The sequence below is a fragment of the Scophthalmus maximus genome, chromosome 11 (genome assembly GCF_022379125.1).
Source record: "Scophthalmus maximus strain ysfricsl-2021 chromosome 11, ASM2237912v1, whole genome shotgun sequence".
In the NCBI taxonomy this organism is placed as follows: domain Eukaryota; kingdom Metazoa; phylum Chordata; class Actinopteri; order Pleuronectiformes; family Scophthalmidae; genus Scophthalmus; species Scophthalmus maximus.
The window spans coordinates 23,658,970-23,682,320 of NC_061525.1; the positions used below are offsets into that span (position 1 = coordinate 23,658,970).

The 23,351-nt window shown below is 41.6% G+C and overlaps 1 protein-coding gene across 1 annotated transcript; it reads left to right on the forward strand.

Annotated features, from left to right (window-relative positions):
• The first annotated feature begins 165 nt into the window (after positions 1-165).
• Positions 166-21,650, forward strand: LOC118299560 (scavenger receptor cysteine-rich type 1 protein M130-like). Its single transcript, XM_047335774.1, has 22 exons — positions 166-512; positions 2,722-2,754; positions 2,857-3,066; positions 3,558-3,845; positions 3,927-4,223; positions 5,264-5,551; positions 5,633-5,935; positions 6,977-7,303; positions 8,051-8,136; positions 8,227-8,310; positions 13,265-13,271; positions 13,606-13,638; positions 13,741-13,950; positions 15,260-15,547; positions 15,629-15,925; positions 16,960-17,247; positions 17,329-17,631; positions 18,856-19,143; positions 19,221-19,523; positions 19,826-20,152; positions 20,831-20,916; positions 21,008-21,650. Exons 1-22 carry the CDS (start codon positions 467-469, stop codon positions 21,092-21,094), a joined length of 4,479 nt encoding a protein of 1,492 aa, XP_047191730.1. The 5' UTR covers positions 166-466; the 3' UTR covers positions 21,095-21,650.
• Positions 21,651-23,351: the final 1,701 nt, after the last annotated feature.

Consider the following 23,351-nt stretch of genomic DNA (forward strand, 5'->3'; position numbering starts at 1 on the left):
TCTGTCTAACTGTCTGTCTGTCTAACTGTCTGTCTGCTGTAACACGAGGTCATGATCTAATCCAAGTTTTCGTGGAAATGCGTCACGTAGTTTGTTCGTGATCCTGCTGAAGATCAGACGAACAAACGTTCAGAGATGAAAACAAGCGTCTTGGTAACGAGGTCATGAGAAACTTGTCAAACATGTTTTCACCTTTTGGGTTTTATTTAATTCAATGTTGGTCCAAGTTCACGAGCATCAATCTGCTGCAGAATAAACTTGTTGTGTCTCTGAGCATGAAGTCATATTTAGATGTCAGATATTTCACAATATCCACGCCTCAGAATATCTGATGTCGCTCTGAGAGATAACGGCCTCGGATCATCTTCACGGTGAAGTTTTTTTCAAGCTGCAGCTGATCGTCGGTGTGATAAAGAGCCGAGAGGAGCTGAGGACAGAGCTGCTTCAGACCACATGCTGAGGGGACATGGATCACAGAGCGCTGGTCGTGTTACTGTCTCTCTGGAGCTCAGGTGCCGCTCTGCTTTATTCATAATGATCATGATGATGATGGTGTGTGTGCTGTTGAATCTGCATGTTAAAGTCTCTTTTCTTTATACATAAAGGCTCAATTTAACTCAATCTTATTACTTTTATTACTTTAAAATTCATTTTCCTTTTAGTAAAATATATTGTATTAACCCCAATACAACTATTCTCTGTGAATTGTATTATTTTATCCTCTTATATGTATATATACATATGTATATATGTTTATATCTTTATGTTTATTCTATTCACTTTACTTTCTACTGAGTATTTGAACTTGAGTCTTTCTTTTAACTCTGTCTTTAGTGTTTTCCTCATTACTAACAGGCGAGGCAGAGTCTCTCTGAGATTCCTCGTGTTTTTATTGTTTGCTCTTTCAAGCTTTGAAGCGTATGTTTGATCGTGAGTTAATATCTGAATGTGTGTGTGTGTGTGTGTGTGTGTGTGTGTGTGGGACGGAGGGGGATATTTTTGCGTTGCATTTCCATGAGTATGAAGAGTGCTACTTGAATAAAGTGTGGTTGGTTGATTGATTGATTGATTGGTTGATTGATAAATGGGCCAAGAAAGAATCCATTAAATGTCGGTGTGGATCTGGACGAAGGGGCGGAGCCAGGCATATTGTTTTCATCACTTTCTTTATCATTATTATTATTTTATTATTTTGTTGTTACATCTTCACAGATTGTAGTGAAGTGGTTCTATGAGTGAGAGACCTGGTGCAGCTTGTTGGTCAGTGAAGGTTTGAGATCTGAAGATGATCAAGAAAGTGAAACTAATGAAAGAATTCCTAATGATTTCTTTCTCGACCCGTGTGGCATCCGTCCCCGGAGTCTCAAGAGAATCAATTCTGTCGTTTTTAGGAAACAAACAAATACACAAACAGGAGGAAAACTTTTTCTTAGGAAGGTTCAGACTGAGTGAAGTGACCAGAAGTGTTTCATCAGCACCAGGATGAGAGATGTTCAGATCCTCTCAGTGCTCAGGAAAGGAGCTTCAATGCTTCCTTTCCTATCTCCTTTAGCAGAGGAAGGTCCAGTTCCCCCCTAAGGGACGCACGTCATCATGTCAGTTACTGTTACTTATGAATCATAACGTGTGATGTCACACGGTGTCATGGTGATAAATTCAATTTAATTTTATTTGTATAGAACCATATCACGACATACATTGTCTCAAGGCACTTTACATAGTGAGGTCAATATTACAATATCACAGGGAAAACCCAACAAATCCCACAATGAGCAAAGCACTTGGCGACGGTGGAGAGAAAAAACTCCCTTTATTAAACACCTGAGCAGTTCTAACTATAAGCTTTATCAAAGAGGAAGGTTTTAAGTTTAACTTTAAATGTAGACAGGGTGTCAAAGGTAACTCCAAGGTTTCTCACAGTAGAGCTGGAGGCCAAGGTAATGCCATCCAAGGTAACTATATGATCAGATAATGTTTCTCTGAGGTGTTTAGGGCCGAGTATAATGACCTCAGTTTTTTCTGAATTTAGAAGTAAAAAATTGTAAGTCATCCAGGCCTTTATGTCTTTAAGACAATCCAGAAGTTTGTCTACCTGATTAGTTTCATCTGGCTTTATAGATAAATACAGCTGGGTATCATCAGCGTAGCAATGGAAATTGATGTGGTGTTTTCTTATAATATTGCCTAAAGGAAGCATATATAGAGTGAAAAGTATCGGTCCCAGTACAGAACCTTGTGGTACTCCATGTCTCACTTTTGTATGAATGGAAAATTTGTTATTAACGTTAACAAACTGAAATCTATCAGATAAGTAGGACTTAAACCATTCTAGTGCTGCTGTTCCTTTAATCTCAATGTGTTCTAGTCTCTGTAACAGAATTTTGTGATAAAGAAATATGAGTGACAGGAGCGAGAGCAAATATTCTCAATGTCACAACCTTTTCCTCTCAATGTATAGATTATTGTTTTGATCTCATAATTATTGTTATAATACATTGTATTTATTGGTCATTATTTCAATTCCATCCTTGGTAATGAATGAATATTTTCCACCGCGTCAGGAAGGACGATCTGAATCCACCTGTAAAATAAACAGCGACTAACTCCTGAACTTGAGTTTCCTGTTTCTTTGAATCAAAGACGTGGATTGAAGCCGACAGTCGTCAGGAAGCTGCTCCGGAGAAATCAAATGATTTTCATGTTTCTTCTGTTTGTCCTCAGGATTCTGTGCTGGAGACACAGACGGTGCAGAAGGTAAAGGAGGAACCAGAGTCACATCCAGAGTCTTTACTCTTCTTTCTTTGATCAATGGAAGTGACTCCACTTCACACTCTTCACTTTTCTGTCTCTGGTCAGTGAAACTGTCTGATGGCGTCACGTTGGAGGAAGGAGAGAGTCGCTGTCCTGGTAGATTGGAGATAGAACACCAGCGACTCTCCACGCCAGAGGAGGAACTGACAGCAGTAGATGAGACGTGCAGGCAGCTCGACTGTGGATCTGCTGTTTCATGGAGAACAAGTATAACCGGCTGGACCTATCGTTTAATTCGAGACATCACATGTTCAGGTCAGTGGTCAAACCAAGTGAAGTTCCTTCCTAAACTGCTGGAGATGACAGTTTGTCTCCATGACGACATGAATCATTCATGTTCCAGGTTGAATCCTCTTCACTTCTCTCATCCTGGTGTTTGTACATCTGAATCTCTTTTCTCTTCCTGTAAATCACCTTCAATGTGTGTTGACATAGCTCCTCCTCCTCGTGACTATAAAAGGTGCCAGTTAGCGAGCATAGCTCAGCGACCTGCACTGTCCCATCAGCGGTGAAATCCACAGGTGGTGGTGAGAAGTCCTGTCGTCATGACGACCACTGTTCAGCCGATAGTTACTGTCTTATGTGTTGCTATTGGCTGCTGTAAATGCCAATCGATAATCAATATCCACAACTATCCTCCATAGACTCATGTTTTAAATATGAGGAATCCACCCGGTCCGTTGGACCGGGGTGAAAACATAACCTCCCAGGTGGAGGTGAGTTCCTCACTGCTTCTCTCATTCCAGAGTCCGTCAGGCTGAACGGGGCCAACCGGTGCTCAGGCCGACTGGAGGTGAAGTCCGACGAGTCGTGGTCATCGGTGTGTGAAGGGGAGTTTGACCAGCAGGTTGCAGAGGTGGTCTGCAGGGAGCTGGACTGTGGGGTTCCTTCAGTCCTCCAGGGGGCGCTCTATGGAGAAGTGGAGGCTCCAGTGTGGAGCAGAGAGTTCCAGTGTGAAGGAAATGAGTCTCATCTCCTGGAGTGTCACAGATCAACCTGCTCATCCGGCCGAGCACTTGGACTCACCTGCTCAGGTAGAGTCACAGCTCTGACTTGATCCGTCTGTTTCAAGTAACTTCCTGTCGATTCCTAATCATTCATTTGTCTTTGTACAGACCATGATGATGTCAGGCTGGTGGGAGGAGCCAGCCACTGCTCTGGTGACTTGCAGATGAAACATCATGGAGTCTGGAGAGGAGTGGCTTCCATGAACTGGATCTGGAAGACAGCAAATATAATATGTCATCATCTGGACTGTGGCTCCTCAGTTTCAACACGAAAGACAAAAGATCTTTCACTACGTCCTGTGTGGTTGATCGACTCGTCCTGTGTCCTGTCCACAGATCAACTGACAGAATGTTTGAGAACAGATTCTTCAAAGAGCTATGAGAGCTGGTTCATCACCTGCTCAGGTAACTCCAGGAGAAACACTGATAGCAGCAGTACTGTGGTACTCTGTCAGGTGGAGGGTTGAATGAGGCTGAACTCTGAGGTTATCCAGCGTAAACCAACAGTAGAAACCTGTTGTTGCACTAGAAGATCATTTCTGTAAAGTCCACGAGCTGCAGCCTGATTCTGTCTCACAGCAGAAGATGGTGGTTGTCTTTTCTTTCTGTGTTCACTGAGAGATGCTTCACATTCTCCGCAGCAGGACCGGATGAGTTATGTCTTGTTGTTGGTTATGTTTGTGATGTTCATGGACAGACTCTCGAGGTAAAGCACAGATGTGGACAGAGTCCAGTCACACACTGGATATAAAACTGGACCTAGTTACCGGGTCTGGAAAGTGAAGCCAATGCTGAAGTGCCTGAAACCTGTATTCTCTGTTTCTTCTTCTTCAATACAGCATGATGTTCATTTAGTTCATTATGGTCCATTTACAATCAAACAGACCATAAAGCACCAGATGTATTGGAGCGTGGATACAGTTTGATTGACAGCTGGTACCGTCCAATGGGGGCAGGTCGTAAGTGGAGGTACAGTGTCCTCAAGCTCTCAGTCAGGACACATCCCGCTTCTCTAAACACGTTAACTTCTGGTTTCAAAAAACCAAGATGGCGTCAGACAAAATGCTAAACTCAAGTCTTTAAAGTGACGTGATGTGAAAACATGTCACGAGCCGAATAACGTGAAATATGCGTCATTTGCTTGAATATCGTTCAGTTTCAATTATTTAAACTGGAGTTAAATATCCACGTGACGTGATGTTGTGAAGGACAATTAGTGTTGAGATCCTCCCAAAGTCACTGATGTCTGCGTCTGGAAGAGAACGGGTTGTGACTCGTCTTGTTCACAGACGTCACGAGTAACACAATGAAACATTTAACTTTTCGTTTGGTGTGAACGCACCAACATGTGTCCATCTCTTCCTCTTGGTGTCTGTCCTCAGAATGATTGGCTCATATTACATGAGACCCTCCATCTGATTCTCTTTGGTCCTGTCACTGTCCAGAGTCCGTCAGGCTGAACGGGACCAACCGGTGTTCAGGCCGACTGGAGGTGAAGTCCGACGAGTCGTGGTCATCGGTGTGTGAAGGGGAGTTTGATCAGCAGGTTGCAGAGGTGGTCTGCAGGGAGCTGGACTGTGGGGCTCCTTCAGTCCTCCAGGGGGCGCTCTATGGAGAAGTGGAGGCTCCAGTGTGGAGCAGAGAGTTCCAGTGTGAAGGAAATGAGTCTCATCTCCTGGAGTGTCACAGATCAACCTGCTCATCCGGCCGAGCACTTGGACTCACCTGCTCAGGTAGAGTCACAGCTCTGACTTGATCCGTCTGTTTCAAGTAACTTCCTGTCGATTCCTAATCATTCGTTTGTCTTTGTACAGACCCTGATGATGTCAGGCTGGTGGGAGGAGCCAGCCACTGCTCTGGTGACCTGGAGATGAACCACCAGAGAGAGTGGAGACCAGTGGCTGTCTGGGGTGGATGGAACCAGATGTTGGCAGATAAAGTTTGCACACATCTGGATTGTGGTTCTGTTGTTTCAACAAACTTAACAAATGATTCTCCAGTCAGATCTGAGTGGATGATCCATAATGACTGTGTTCAGTCGAAATCTGCACTCAGGGAATGTGTGATGCTGAGTATTTATTATGGACCCAACAAAGGCATCAGAGTGATTTGCTCAGGTAATCCTGCACATTTGCATCTTAAGCTACACTTGGTCAATATCTATGCACCGAGGGGATTATACGTGTGTTTACCACGTCTCCTTCCTGGAGAATCTGTCAAAAATGTTCAAGAGGTTTCAAAACTAAAAGACACTGAAGAGTCTTTTCTGAGCTTTCAACCACGTCTCACAGTCGACATTAGCAGGTTCAGGGTTTTTTTCTGAAACTACACCACATAACATTAATGTGTGAAATAAGTGTTGGTATAATGACAAAATACTTTAGTTATTCTTCTTTATCCATCAGCTCCACCACACTGCTTTTCATGTTGTATTCAACACAAAGTAAATCTAATTAATCTCCAGATTAAAATTACTAAACCTGCAAACTACTTTTATACTTTCATTGAATGAAAAGAAACAAAACCCTGAAGTAGAAAGTCTCTCAGAAGAGCTCATCGCTCCACCGAGGCCAAACAGTTCCCTTATGAAACACATTTAAATCAACTGGATCTGGATTTTAATGTGGAACTGAACCAAATCTCACACACTCATAGAATCACTCATTGAATTTGCCAGATTTTTTCTTCATCAAGATCCATGAATTGTTCTTTGGGAAATCTGTGAATTGGGGCGTGGATACAGTTTGTTTGACAGCTGGTACCGTCAAATATTGCTATGTTCAAATATTTAATATTTATGTTGTGAAAGACAATTAGTATTGAGATCCTCCCAAAGTCCCTGATGTCTGCGTCTGAAAGAGAACGGTGAAATATCTGCGGGTGGTGTTTACTCGTGTTATTCGTGCAAGTAAACACAAATGATCCTGTGAACAAACGGTCTTGAGTAACATAACGGAAATTTCTCAAGACAGACCTGTGTGGTGGATCGATAGTGACGGTGTTCAGTCGGAATCTGCACTAAGGGAATGTGTGAAGCTGATTGATTTTCAAACCAACAGAGGCCTTGAAGTGATCTGCTCAGGCAACCTGCTGTCGTCAGGCGACCTCCTCAGAGGAGGTTATGTTCTCGCTCTCGCTTCATCTCTCTGTGTTTACAGGTTTGCTGGTTCAGCCAAACGTCTCCGTCTCGCCCATTGTTGGGGTCTCCGGGGCCGAGCAGCAGGGGTATCATGTGCTCCTGGGCTCCAGCTTCACCGTCACGTGTTCTACTGAACCACAGTACCAAGGAGGCTCCTTCCACCTTCTCTTCACCACCTCCGACACGGCACACAACTACACCCTGCCGGCTGTCAATCACTCCGCCCACTTCCTGTTCCCTGCTGCGCGCAGCGCCCACCGAGGGGACTACACATGTGTTTACCACGCCTACGTTTTCTCCTATAACTTCTCTTCCGAGAGCCGGCCTCTCCATGTCATTGTCTCAGGTATCTTCCTGGAGAATCTGTGTCAAACATGATCAAGAGATTTCAAAACGAAAGGACACTTACGAGTCTTTCCTGAGCTTTCAACCACGTCTCACAGTCGACATGAGCAGGCTCATGGTTTCTGAAACGACACCACATAACATTAATATAACATTAAAATACTTCAGTTATTCTTCTTCGTCCATCAGAACAGAGTTTCCAGTTCCACCACACTACTTTGTGTAGTATTCAGCACAAAAGTACATATAATGAATCTCTAGATTAAAATAAATAAGCCTGCAAACTACTTTTATACTTTCATTGAACTAAAGTAAAGAAAAGGAAAAAGAATCCTGAAGTAGAATGTCACTCAGAAGAGCTCATCGCTCCGCCAAGGCCCAACAGTTCCCTCATGAAACACATTTAAATCAACAGGATCTGGATTTTAATGTGGATCTGAACCAAATCTCACACACTCATAGAATCAGTCTCTGAATATTCCTGATTTTTTTTCACATAATTCGTGTCCACTCGCATCATTGCATGGACTTTGTACGTGATCTGTGTGTGAATAGTTCACGTTGCGTTTGGTGTGAACGCAGCGCGACTCTCTTCAAACACTTCTCTCCATTAACTAGGTAACAGTGTTGATAATCTGGTCTGTTTTTATGTCCAATGAAACACATTATAACTGTTGAGGCAGTTAATACTAATAATAAATAAGATGATGTCATAGGAACAGATGTGATGATTTCAAATCTCTTCCAGCTTCTGTGACTGATCTGATCATCAGATGTGTCGTGGTGCTGCTGCTTCTGACGGTGTCGACCCTCATCCTCTACTTCCACTTCAAGGTGACGGACACACACCCAGCGTCCATCCTCATCAGAGGAGAGATGTTGAATTAGCGCTAACAGGAAGTGTCTGCTGTCGTGTGTTTCCAGGCCGAAGGACGCCGGAGGAGACAGAGGCCTGAGACTCGTCAGCGCCCCCGCAGGTCAACAGCTGCATCACGCGTCAACGTAGAGTAAAAGGATCACAGCCGCAATGGAAGAAGCTTTAGATGGATTTCATCCAGATATTGAATATGTGTCAATGTACAGTATCAAATGATACACATATAGATAATCGGCGGACTGGTCCTTCAAATTCATATCAGTGGTTTTGGAAGTGGAGTTTGAGGCAAAGTTGCAGCACTTATTGAATATTTACACTCAGCTTATTGTCAGTTGTGGTTAAATGTATTGTTTTAAACATAAGTTACTGCTTCTATTTACTCATTTATTAATACATTTACGTTTGATATTCATCTTTACTTTTTTAATACTCGCTTATACTTACATGTACAATATATTTACTTAGTCGATATTTGATTCAGCTTTTCGAAAGACTGTTCAAATTAAGTTATTGTTATTATTGTTGTGATTGTGTTTGTCCCCATCAGGACGACAAGTCTCCATCATGTGAGTGTGTAAACAGATGTTTCTTTGGTTTCAAAGACAAAGTTATACGTTGACTTATAAAGACGGAAAATAACTCACTGATCAGTTTATCCCCATAAATTTACAACTTTATTCCCCAAAACCATTTGTTTTTCTCTTGAATATTCCCCACATACCAAAATATAGAAAACCAGCGGACTGATCCTTTAAGATTCATGTCAGTGATTTTGGAAATGGAGTATGAGGCAAAGTTGCAGCACTTATTGAATATTTAAACTCTTGTGGAAATGTTAACAGTACGACTTGATTTGTCTGTTTGTTTTTATTACTTGTTTGACTTATTGCACTGCTTGTTTTCATTTATTTTACGGTTCATTTTTATATAGTATAGTATCCTCATATTTGATGCCTCTTTTCTTAAATTTTATGTAAAGTGCTTTGGAACTTGTTTCGAAAAAAACTGTAATATGAAGTTTAATTAATAAATATGTTTGTTGTGTGTTTGTCCTCATAAGGACGACAAGTCCCCATTATGTAAGTGTAAACAAATTTTGGTCCCCACAACATGAGTAATGCCAACACCACACACACACACACACACACACACACACACACACACACACACACACAATAACTTTCATTAGGACACATTCATTGTTGGTTTTGGTCTTTTATGGGATTTTTTGGAAGATAAAAATAAAGAAAACCAGCGGACTGATCCTTTAAGATTCATGTCAGGAAGTGGAGTATGAGGCAAAGTTCATTCATTCATTCATCGTCTACCGCTTTATCCATTTAAGGGTCGCGGGGGCTGGAGCCAATCCCAGCTGACATTTGGCGAGAGGCGGGGTTCACCCTGGACAGGTCCCAGCCTATCACAGGGCCACATACAGAGACGGACAACCATTCACTCTCACATTCACACCTACGGTCAATTTAGAGTCTCAATGAACCTGACTCCATTCTGCATGTCTCTGGACTGTGGGATTCGAACCCAGAACCTTCGTGCTGTGAGGCGAAGGTGCTAACCACTACACCACTGTGCAGCCACGTGAGGCAAAGTTGCAGCACTTATTGAATATTTAAATTCATGTAAATGTTAACAGTAAAAAACCAACACATCTTATTGTCAGTTATTGTTAAATTGTCATTTTTTATACATAATTAACTGCTTTTATTTACTCATTTATTAATACATTTATGTTTGATATTCATCTTTACTTTTTTAATATTCGCTTATACTTACATGTACAATAAACCTTTACTTGGCTGATTTGATTCATAGTTTTTTGTGCTGTATGAATGGAATGAAACTGTCGTCATGCTCTGTTCAGTTGGATGAAGGTTGAACTCACGAGCCATTTTAATAAACACACGTGATCAGAGCCATTTTAATAAACACACGTGATCAGAGACATTTTAATAAACACACGTGTTCAGAGACATTTTAATAAACACGTGATCAGAGACATTTTAATAAACACACGTGATCAGAGACATTTTAATAAACACGTGATCAGAGACATTTTAATAAACACACGTGTTCAGAGACATTTTAATAAACACGTGATCAGAGACATTTTAATAAACACGTGATCAGAGACATTTTAATAAACACGTGATCAGAGACATTTTAATAAACATGTGATCAGAGACATTTTGATTAACACGTGATCAGAGACATTTTAATAAACACGTGATCAGAGACGTTTTAATAAACACACGTGATCAGAGACATTTTAATAAACATGTGATCAGAGACATTTTAATAAACACACGTGATCAGAGACATTTTAATAAACACACGTGATCAGAGACATTTTAATAAACACACGTGATCAGAGACATTTTAATAAACATGTGATCAGAGACATTTTAATAAACACGTGATCAGAGACATTTTAATAAACATGTGATCAGAGACATTTTAATAAACACACGTGATCAGAGACATTTTAATAAACATGTGATCAGAAACATTTTAATAAACATGTGATCAGAGACATTTTAATAAACATGTGTTCAGAGACATTTTAATAAACATGTGATCAGAGACATTTTAATAAACACGTGATCAGAGACATTTTAATAAACATGTGATCAGAGACATTTTAATAAACACACGTGATCAGAGACATTTTAATAAACACGTGATCAGAGACATTTTAATAAACACGTGATCAGAGACATTTTAATAAACATGTGATCAGAGACATTTTGATTAACACGTGATCAGAGACATTTTAATAAACATGTGATCAGAGACATTTTAATAAACATGTGATCAGAGACATTTTAATAAACACACGTGATCAGAGACATTTTAATAAACATGTGATCAGAGACATTTTAATAAACACACGTGATCAGAGACATTTTAATAAACATGTGATCAGAGACATTTTAATAAACACGTGATCAGAGACATTTTAATAAACATGTGATCAGAGACATTTTAATAAACACACGTGATCAGAGACATTTTAATAAACATGTGATCAGAGACATTTTAATAAACACGTGATCAGAGACATTTTAATAAACATGTGATCAGAGACATTTTAATTAACACACGTGATCAGAGACATTTTAATAAACATGTGATCAGAGACATTTTAATAAACATGTGATTAGATACATTTTAATAAACATGTGATCAGAGACATTTTAATAAACACACGTGATCAGAGACATTTTAATAAACATGTGATCAGAGACATTTTAATAAACATGTGATCAGAGACATTTTAATAAACATGTGATCAGAGACATTTTAATAAACATGTGATCAGAGACATTTTAATAAACACGTGATCAGAGACATTAAAGTCAGAGAAGATTCCTCAGGAGGACGTCGAGCGTCCAGCTGGAGTTCTGTCAAAGCTGCAGAAGAAACTTGTTGTTTTGTGTCTCTGAGCATGAAGTCATATTTAGATTTCACATATTTCACAATATCCACGCCTCAGAATATCTGATGTCGCTCTGAGAGATAACGGCCTCGGATCATCTTCACGGTGAAGTTTTTTTCAAGCTGCAGCTGATCGTCGGTGTGATAAAGAGCCGAGAGGAGCTGAGGACAGAGCTGCTTCAGACCACATGCTGAGGGGACATGGATCACAGAGCGCTGGTCGTGTTACTGTCTCTCTGGAGCTCAGGTGCCGCTCTGCTTTATTCATAATGATCATGATGATGATGGTGTGTGTGCTGTTGAATCTGCATGTTAAAGTGTCGCCTTCAGAAGCCATTTGAATCCTTCTCCTGCTTCTTGAAGCTCTTGATGCTCTCGGTCCTTCTTGCTTTTGACTCGTGAGCCAATCGAAGCTCAGCTCTTCATTGTTCATGAAGTTGAAGGCGTCTTGTTCCTCCGATGGCCCTCGTCTGTGGAGCCTCCTCCTGTCGACCCACCTGTTCATGAGAGTTTTGACATTTCATTGCTTCATTGATAGAAAGTGAGGACAGGACGAGGGGGAGAGAGTGGGGAGGACGTGGTTGGAGTCCGACCCACGGCCGCTGCAGGACTCACGCCGCCGCACATGACCCACTTTTTAATCTGGCTCCTCATTGAATCTTACTTCTTTTTAACTTGTCCCTTTATTCATATTTGAGCCTTTTTCACCTTTTCTTTATATATATATATATATATATATATATATATATATATATATATATATATATATAGGCTCAATTTAACTTAATCTTATTACTTTTTTATTTATTTTTCTTTTAATAAAATATATTGTATTAACCCCAATACAACTATTCTCTGTGAATTTTATTATTTTATCCTCTTATATGTATATATACATATGTATATATGTTTATATCTTTACTTTCTACTGAGTATTTGAACTTGAGTCTTTCTTTTAACTCTGTCTTTAGTGTTTTCCTCATTACTAACAGGCGAGACAGAGTCTCTCTGAGATCTGTTTTTATTTTTTGCAAGTTTTATTTTTTGCTCTTTCAAGCTTTGAATCGTATGTTTGATCGTGAGTTAATATCTGTGTGTGGGAGGGAGGGGGATATTTTTGCGTTGCATTTTCATGAGTATGAAGAGTGAAGTCAGATTGATTGATTGGTTGAATGATTGATTGATTGATAAATGGGCCAAGAAAGAATCCATTAAATGTCAGTGTGGATTCTTTATCATTATTATTATTTTATTATTTTGTTGTTACATCTTCACAGATTGTCCAGAGACGATCTGGTGGATCCAGATGAAACATCAGACAGATGTAGTGAAGTGGTTCTATGAGTGAGAGACCTGGTGCAGCTTGTTGGTCAGTGAAGGTTTGAGATCTGAAGATGATCAAGAAAGTGAAACAAGTGATTAATTAATAAATTCTTAGGAAGGTTCAGACTGAGTGAAGTGACCAGAAGTGTTTCATCAGCACCAGGATGAGAGATGTTCAGATCCTCTCAGTGCTCAGGAAAGGAGCTTCCTATCTCCTTTAGCAGAGGAAGGTCCAGTTCCCCCCTAAGGGACGCACGTCATCATGTCAGTTACTGTTACTTATGAATCATAACGTGTGATGTCACACAGTGTCATGGTGATAAATATGAGTGACAGGAGCGAGAGCAAACATTCTCAATGTCACAACCTTTTCCTCTCAATGTCTAGATCATTGTTTTGATCTAATAATTATTATGATAATACATTATATTTATTGGTCACTATTTCAATTCCATCCTTGGTAATGAATGAATATTTTCCACCGCGTCAGGAAGGACGATCTGAATCCACCCGTAAAATAAACAGCGACTAACTCCTGAACTTGAGTTTCCTGTTTCTTTGAATCAAAGACGTGGATTGAAGCCGACAGTCGTCAGGAAGCTGCTCCGGAGAAATCAAATGATTTTCATGTTTCTTCTGTTTGTCCTCAGGATTCTGGGCTGGAGACACAGACGGTGCAGAAGGTAAAGGAGGAACCAGAGTCACATCCAGAGTCTTTACTCTTCTTTCTTTGATCAATGGAAGTGACTCCACTTCACACTCTTCACTTTTCTGTCTCTGGTCAGTGAAACTGTCTGATGGCGTCACGTTGGAGGAAGGAGAGAGTCGCTGTGCTGGTAGATTGGAGATAGAACACCAGCGACTCTCCACGCCAGAGGAGGAACTGACAGCAGTAGATGAGACGTGCAGGCAGCTCGACTGTGGATCTGCTGTTTCATGGCAAAAAAGTCGAACCAGTCTGAGACATCCTTTATTTGTAGACATCACATGTTCAGGTCAGTGGTCAAACCAAGTGAAGTTCCTTCCTAAACTGCTGGAGATGACAGTTTGTCTCCATGACGACATGAATCATTCATGTTCCAGGTTGAATCCTCTTCACTTCTCTCATCCTGGTGTTTGTACATCTGAATCTCTTTTCTCTTCCTGTAAATCACCTTCAGATGTGTGATGACATAGCTCCTCCTCCTCGTGACTATAAAAGGTGCCAGTTAGCGAGCGTAGCTCAGCGACCTGCACTGTCCCATCAGCGGTGAAATCCACAGGTGGTGGTGAGAAGTCCTGTCGTCATGACGACCACTGCCAACTCTGTTGCTATTGGCTGCTGTAAACACCAATCGATAATCAATATCCACAACAGTTCGTCCATAGACTCATGTTTTAAATATGAGGAATCAAACATGTGACGTCCGTCTTAAAGACCTGGTTAGCACTGTCACCTCATGGCAAACAGAAAAACTATTCTGAAAGAGAAATACGGTCAATTATGGCTCCGTCAAGGAAGTGATGTCTTCACGCTGTCTGTCCATTGGTCTGTTTGTTTGTCAGCAGGATTAGAAACTGAGCAGATTGTCTCGAAGCTTGGTGGAAGGATGGGACACGGGAGAGATGCACCGATTGTGAAATTCTGGGCCGATGCCGATGTTTACAATAATAATTTGGCCGATACCCATTTTGTTTTGTTTGTCTATTTCTGTTTTTCTGGTAATTCATTGCCCCTTTTGCGAAGGAAACAAAGATATCTTCATTATGAAAACTAACTGAACTGGTTTAGTCTTTCAGCCCTTCATCACATTATCTTTGAATCATCACATTTCAATCACACAACGTGTAGCCAGCGCAAAATGAATACGACGCAACAGATACACATCAGCCAATATATGGCTGCATCCCTACACATGGGCCAAGAAAGAATCCACAACATTTTATAAACCATCATGCTGTATAGAAGAAGACTTGAAACTAGAGATTGAACCATAAACTCCTCAGGAAAATGTTTTAATGAAGTTATAAATCAATTGGGAAGTCGAGTCATTCTCTCATAGACTTCTATAGAAACAACCAGTGGAGTCGCCCTCTGCTGGTCATTACAGAGAATTCAGGCTCAGACAACAGTATTTGCTTCATCATCTGGACCCAGTGACTTGATCCATTTACATTTCACAGTCTCTGGTCCCGTCCTGCCTCCAAGTCCTGAGTAAATCAGCTCAGTAGTTTCTTTGTCTTCCTGCTGACAAGTCAACGGACCGGGGTGAAAACATAACCTCCCAGGTGGAGGTGAGTTCCTCACTGCTTCTCTCATTCCAGAGTCCGTCAGGCTGAACGGGACCAACCGGTGTTCAGGCCGACTGGAGGTGAAGTCCGACGAGTCGTGGTCATCGGTGTGTGAAGGGGAGTTTGACCAGCAGGTTGCAGAGGTGGTCTGCAGGGAGCTGGACTGTGGGGCTCCTTCAGTCCTCCAGGGGGCGCTCTATGGAGAAGTGGAGGCTCCAGTGTGGAGCAGAGAGTTCCAGTGTGAAGGAAATGAGTCTCATCTCCTGGAGTGTCACAGATCAACCTGCTCATCCGGCCGAGCACTTGGACTCACCTGCTCAGGTAGAGTCACAGCTCTGACTTGATCCGTCTGTTTCAAGTAACTTCCTGTCGATTCCTAATCATTCGTTTGTCTTTGTACAGACCATGATGATGTCAGGCTGGTGGGAGGAGCCAGCCACTGCTCTGGTGAACTACAGATGAAACATGATGGAGTCTGGAGAGGACTCGATTCCATAAACTGGAACGTGAAGACACCAAATATAATATGTCTTCATCTGGACTGTGGCTCCTCAGTTTCACCACGAATGACAAAATATTCTTCACTACGTCCTGTGTGGAGGATCGACTCGTCCTGTGTTCAGTCCACAGATCAACTGAGAGAATGTTTCACAACAGATTCTACATTGAGCCTTTACAGCTGGTTCATCACCTGCTCAGGTAACTCCAGGAGAAACACTGATAGCAGCAGTACTGTGGTACTCTGTCAGGTGGAGGGTTGAATGAGGCTGAACTCTGAGGTTATCCAGCGTAAACCAACAGTAGAAACCTGTTGTTGCACTAGAAGATCATTTCTGTAAAGTCCACGAGCTGCAGCCTGATTCTGTCTCACAGCAGAAGATGGTGGTTGTCTTTTCTTTCTGTGTTCACTGAGAGATGCTTCACATTCTCCGCAGCAGGACCGGATGAGTTATGTCTTGTTGTTGGTTATGTTTGTGATGTTCATGGACAGACTCTCGAGGTAAAGCACAGATGTGGACAGAGTCGTCACACACTGGATATAAAACTGGACCTAGTTACCGGGTCTGGAAAGTGAAGCCAATGCTGAAGTGCCTGAAACCTGTATTCTCTGTTTCTTCTTCTTCAATACAGCATGATGTTCATTTAGTTCATTATGGTCCATTTACAATCAAACAGACCATAAAGCACCAGATGTATTGGAGCGTGGATACAGTTTGATTGACAGCTGGTACCGTCCAATGGGGGCAGGTCGTAAGTGGACGTACAGTGTCCTCAAGCTCTCAGTCAGGACACATCCCGCTTCTCTAAACACGTTAACTTCTGGTTTCAGAAAACAAGATGGCGTCAGACAAAATGCCGAACTCAACTTTTTAAAGTGACGTGACGTGAAAACATGTCACGAGCCGAATAACATGAAATGTTCGTCATTTGCTTCACTATCGCTCAATTTCAATTATTTAAACTGGAGTTAAATATCCACGTGACGTGATGTTGTGAAAGACAATTAGTGTTGAGATCCTCCCAAAGTCACTGATGTCTGCGTCTGGAAGAGAACGGGTTGTGACTCGTGTTGTTCACAGACGTCACGAGTAACACAATGAAACATTTAACTTTTCGTTTGGTGTGAACGCACCATGTGTCCATCTCTTCCTCTTGGTGTCTGTCCTCAGAATGATTGACTCATGTTACATGAGACCCTCCATCTGATTCTCTTTGGTCCTGTCACTGTCCAGAGTCCGTCAGGCTGAACGGGACCAACCGGTGTTCAGGCCGACTGGAGGTGAAGTCCGACGAGTCGTGGTCATCGGTGTGTGAAGGGGAGTTTGACCAGCAGGTTGCAGAGGTGGTCTGCAGGGAGCTGGACTGTGGGGCTCCTTCAGTCCTCCAGGGGGCGCTCTATGGAGAAGTGGAGGCTCCAGTGTGGAGCAGAGAGTTCCAGTGTGAAGGAAATGAGTCTCATCTCCTGGAGTGTCACAGATCAACCTGCTCATCCGGCCGAGCACTTGGACTCACCTGCTCAGGTAGAGTCACAGCTCTGACTTGATCCGTCTGTTTCAAGTAACTTCCTGTCGATTCCTAATCATTCGTTTGTCTTTGTACAGACCATGATGATGTCAGGCTGGTGGGAGGAGCCAGCCACTGCTCTGGTGACCTGGAGATGAACCACCAGAGAGAGTGGAGACCAGTGGCTATCTGGGGTGGATGGAACCAGATGTTGGCAGATAAAGTTTGCACACATCTGGATTGTGGTTCTGTTGTTTCAACAAACGTAACAAATGATTCTCCAGTCAGACCTGAGTGGATGATCCACTATAACTGTGTTCAGTCGAAATCTGCACTCAGGGAATGTGTGATGCTGACTGATGATGATGAAACCAACAAAGGCATCAGAGTGATTTGCTCAGGTAATCCTGCACATTTGCATCTTAAGCTACACTTGGTCAATATCTATGCACCGAGGGGACTACACGTGTGTTTACCACGTCTCCTTCCTGGAGAATCTGTCAAAAATGTTCAAGAGGTTTCAAAACTAAAAGACACTTAAGAGTCTTTTCTGAGCTTTCAACCACGTCTCACAGTCGACATTAGCAGGTTCAGGGTTTTTTTCTGAAACTACACCACATAACATTAATGTGTGAAATAAGTGTTGGTATAATGACAAAATACTTTAGTTATTCTTCTTTATCCATCAGCTCCACCACACTGCTTTTCATGTTGTATTCAACACAAAGTAAATCTAATTAATCTCTAGATTAAAATTACTAAACCTGCAAACTACTTTTATAATGATTTTTTCTTCATCAAGTTCCATGAATTGTTCTTTGGGAAATCTGTGAAAATGTAAAAAAACAACAACACATCTCGATCTTGCAACGTTAAAGAAAGAGATAAAAAAATTCCTGGGGGTGAAAACAACCTCCTTGGCAGAGGAAAAAAAAAAAAAAAGCAGTCCTCAGAAAATCTACTAACCTGCTCATCCTCATCCACTTCTCACTGGATTTTTAATGTCAGTAAAACATTTTCCTGAGGAGTTTATGGTTCAATCTCTAGTTTCAAGTCTCCTTTAATAACATGACGTTCATTTTGTACATTAGGGTCCATTTACAGTCAAACAGACCATAAAGCACCAGATATATTGGCGCGTGGATACAGTTTGATTGACAGCTGGTACTGTCCAATGGGTGCAGGTCCCAGGTGGACATGCAGTGTCCTCAAGCTCTCAGTCAGGACACATCCCGCTTCTCTAAACACGGTAACTTCTGGTTTAAAAAAACCAAGATGGCACTGGAAAAAACTGGCACGTTCAAATATTTAAACAAGTGAAATATCCAGGTGACGTAATGTTGTGAAAGACAATTAGTGTTGGGATCCTCCCAAAGTCCCTGATGTCTGCGTCTGAAAGAGAACGGTCATATATTTGCGGGTTGTGACTCGTTATTCATGCAAGTAAACAAAAATGATCCTGAGACCAAACTGTCACAATAACGCAATGATAAATGTCACTTTTAATTTGGTGTGAACGCACCAACATGTGTCCATCTCTTCCTCTTGGTGTCTGTCCTCAGAATGATTGGCTCATGTTACATGAGACCCTCCATCTGATTCTCTTTGGTCCTGTCACTGTCCAGAGTCCGTCAGGCTGAACGGGACCAACCGGTGTTCAGGCCGACTGGAGGTGAAGTCCGACGAGTCGTGGTCATCGGTGTGTGAAGGGGAGTTTGACCAGCAGGTTGCAGAGGTGGTCTGCAGGGAGCTGGACTGTGGGGCTCCTTCAGTCCTCCAGGGGGCGCTCTATGGAGAAGTGGAGGCTCCAGTGTGGAGCAGAGAGTTCCAGTGTGAAGGAAATGAGTCTCATCTCCTGGAGTGTCACAGATCAACCTGCTCATCCGGCCGAGCACTTGGACTCACCTGCTCAGGTAGGACATGACCCACCGTACCTTTGACTTGCGCCACTTGAGAACTTACGCCCAAATTATTTTCTGTCTTGGAACAGGTCCACGCAGAGTCAGGTTGGTGGGAGGAGCCAGTCGCTGCGCTGGTGAACTGGAGATGAACCACCAGAGAGAGTGGAGACCAGTGACTGTCGGGGTTGGATGGAACCAGATATCAGTGGATAAAGTTTGCACACATCTGGATTGTGGATCTGCTGTTTCAACAAAAGTTACAGATAATTCTCCATACAGACGTGTGTGGTGGATCGATAACGACTGTGTCCAGTCCGAATCTGCACTCAGGGAATGTGTGAAGCTGACTGATCTTTATAAAACCAAGAAAGGCCATGAAGTGATCTGCTCAGGTAACCTGCTGTCGTCAGGCGACCTCCTCAGAGGAGGTTATGTTCTCGCTCCCGTCCATTCGTATGTTTGTCGGCAGGATTACGCAAAAACGACGCTGTGACGTGGGCCAAGAAAGAACCAATGACATGTTGGCGTGGATCCAGACAAAGGGTCTGATTGGCTCAGTGATGTGAACGTCTGAGAGTCATTCATTCATCACCACAGTATATCTGGCCTCATCCGGCCCTTGTTCTCGTAGCTTTGCTGTACAGAAGTGAGAGCTGTGCGCCGGTCGTCACGCTTCATCTCTCTGTGTTTACAGGTTTGCTGGTTCAGCCAAACGTCTCCGTCTCGCCAATTGTTGGGGTCTCCGGGGCCGAGCAGCAGGGGTATCATGTGCTCCTGGGCTCCAGCTTCACCGTCACATGTTCTACTGAACCACAGTACCAAGGAGGCTCCTTCCACCTTCTCTTCACCACCTCCGACACGGCACACAACTACACCCTGCCGGCTGTCAATCACTCCGCCCACTTCCTGTTCCCTGCTGCGCGCGGCGCCCACCGAGGGGACTACACTTGTGTTTACCACGCCTACGTTTTCTCCTATAACTTCTCTTCCGAGAGCCGGCCTCTCCATGTCATTGTCTCAGGTATCTTCCTGGAGAATCTGTGTCAAACATGATCAAGAGATTTCAAAACGAAAGGACACTTACGAGTCTTTCCTGAGCTTTCAACCACGTCTCACAGTCGACATGAGCAGGCTCATGGTTTCTGAAACGACACCACATAACATTAATATAACATTAAAATACTTCAGTTATTCTTCTTCGTCCATCAGAACAGAGTTTCCAGTTCCACCACACTACTTTGTGTAGTATTCAGCACAAAAGTACATATAATGAATCTCTAGATTAAAATAAATAAGCCTGCAAACTACTTTTATACTTTCATTGAACTAAAGTAAAGAAAAGGAAAAAGAATCCTGAAGTAGAATGTCACTCAGAAGAGCTCATCGCTCCGCCAAGGCCCAACAGTTCCCTCATGAAACACATTTAAATCAACAGGATCTGGATTTACACATAATTCGTGTCCACTCGCGTCATTGCATGGACTTTGTACGTGATCTGTGTGAATAGTTCACGTTGCGTTTGGTGTGAACGCAGCGCGACTCTCTTCAAACACTTCTCTCCATTAACCAGGTAACAGTGTTGATAATCTGGTCTGTTTTTATGTCCAATGAAACACATTATAACTGTTGAGGCAGTTAATACTAATAATAATAAGATGATGTCATAGAAACAGATGTGATGATTTCAAATCTCTTCCAGCTTCTGTGACTGATCTGATCATCAGATGTGTCGTGGTGCTGCTGCTTCTGACGGTGTCGACCCTCATCCTCTACTTCCACTTCAAGGTGACGGACACACACCCAGCGTCCATCCTTCGTCAGAGGAGAGATGTTGAATTAGCGCTAACAGGAAGTGTCTGCTGTCGTGTGTTTCCAGGCCGAAGGACGCCGGAGGAGACAGAGGCCTGAGACTCGTCAGCGCCCCCGCAGGTCAACAGCTGCATCACGCGTCAACGTAGAGTAAAAGGATCACAGCCGCAATGGAAGAAGCTTCAGATGGATTTCATCCAGATATTGAATATGTGTCAATGTACAGTATCAAATGATACACATATAGATAATCGGCGGACTGATCCTTCAAATTCATATCAGTGGTTTTGGAAGTGGAGTTTGAGGCAAAGTTGCAGCACTTATTGAATATTTACACTCAGCTTATTGTCAGTTGTGGTTAAATGTATTGTTTTAAACATAAGTTACTGCTTCTATTTACTCATTTATTAATACATTTACGTTTGATATTCATCTTTACTTTTTTAATACTCGCTTATACTTACATGTACAATATATTTACTTAGTCGATATTTGATTCAGCTTTTCGAAAGACTGTTCAAATTAAGTTATTGTTATTATTGTTGTTGTTGTTGTGTTTGTCCCCATCAGGACGACAAGTCTCCATCATGTGAGTGTGTAAACAGATGTTTCTTTGGTTTCAAAGACAAAGTTATATGTTGACTTATAAAGACGGAAAATAACTCACTGATCAGTTTATCCCCATAAATTTACAACTTTATTCCCCAAAACCATTTGTTTTTCTCTTGAATATTCCCCACATACCAAAATATAGAAAACCAGCGGACTGATCCTTTAAGATTCATGTCAGTGATTTTGGAAATGGAGTATGAGGCAAAGTTGCAGCACTTATTGAATATTTAAACTCTTGTGGAAATGTTAACAGTACGACTTGATTTGTCTGTTTGTTTTTATTACTTGTTTGACTTATTGCACTGCTTGTTTTCATTTATTTTACGGTTCATTTTTATATAGTATAGTATCCTCATATTTGATGCCTCTTTTCTTAAATTTTATGTAAAGTGCTTTGGAACTTGTTTCGAAAAAAACTGTAATATGAAGTTTAATTAATAAATATGTTTGTTGTGTGTTTGTCCTCATAAGGACGACAAGTCCCCATTATGTAAGTGTAAACAAATTTTGGTCCCCACAACATGAGTAATGCCAACACCACACACACACACACACACACACACACACACACAATAACTTTCATCAGGACACATTCATTGTTGGTTTTGGTCTTTTATGGGATTTTTTGGAAGATAAAAATAAAGAAAACCAGCGGACTGATCCTTTAAGATTCATGTCAGGAAGTGGAGTATGAGGCAAAGTTCATTCATTCATTCATCGTCTACCGCTTTATCCATTTAAGGGTCGCGGGGGCTGGAGCCAATCCCAGCTGACATTGGGCGACAGGCGGGGTTCACCCTGGACAGGTCCCAGCCTATCACAGGGCCACATACAGAGACAAACAACCATTCACTCTCACATTCACACCTACGGTCAATTTAGAGTCTCAATGAACCTGACTCCATTCTGCATGTCTCTGGACTCCGGGATTCGAACCCAGAACCTTCGTGCTGTGAGGCGAAGGTGCTAACCACTACACCACTGTGCAGCCACATGAAGCAAAGTTGCAGCACTTATTGAATATTTAAATTCATGTAAATGTTAACAGTAAAAAACAACACAGCTTATTGTCAGTTATTGTTAAATTGTCATTTTTATACATAATTAACTGCTTTTATTTACTCATTTATTAATACATTTATGTTTGATATTCATCTTTACTTTTTAAATATTCGCTTATACTTACATGTACAATAAACCTTTACTTGGCTGATTTGATTCATAGTTTTTTGTGCTGTATGAATGGAATGAAACTGTCGTCATGCTCTGTTCAGTTGGATGAAGGTTGAACTCACGAGCCATTTTAATAAACACACGTGATCAGAGACATTTTTTAAAAAAAACACGTGTTCAGAGACATTTTAATAAACACACGTGATCAGAGACATTTTAATAAACACGTGATCAGAGACATTTTAATAAACACACGTGATCAGAGACATTTTAATAAACACACGTGATCAGAGACATTTTAATAAACACACGTGATCAGAGACATTTTAATAAACATGTGATCAGAGACATTTTAATAAACACGTGATCAGAGACATTTTAATAAACATGTGATCAGAGACATTTTAATAAACACGTGATCAGAGACATTTTAATAAACACGTGATCAGAGACATTTTAATAAACATGTGATCAGAGACATTTTAATAAACACGTGATCAGAGACATTTTAATAAACATGTGATCAGAGACATATTAATAAACACGTGATCAGAGACATTTTAATAAACACACGTGATCAGAGACATTTTAATAAACATGTGATCAGAGACATTTTAATAAACATG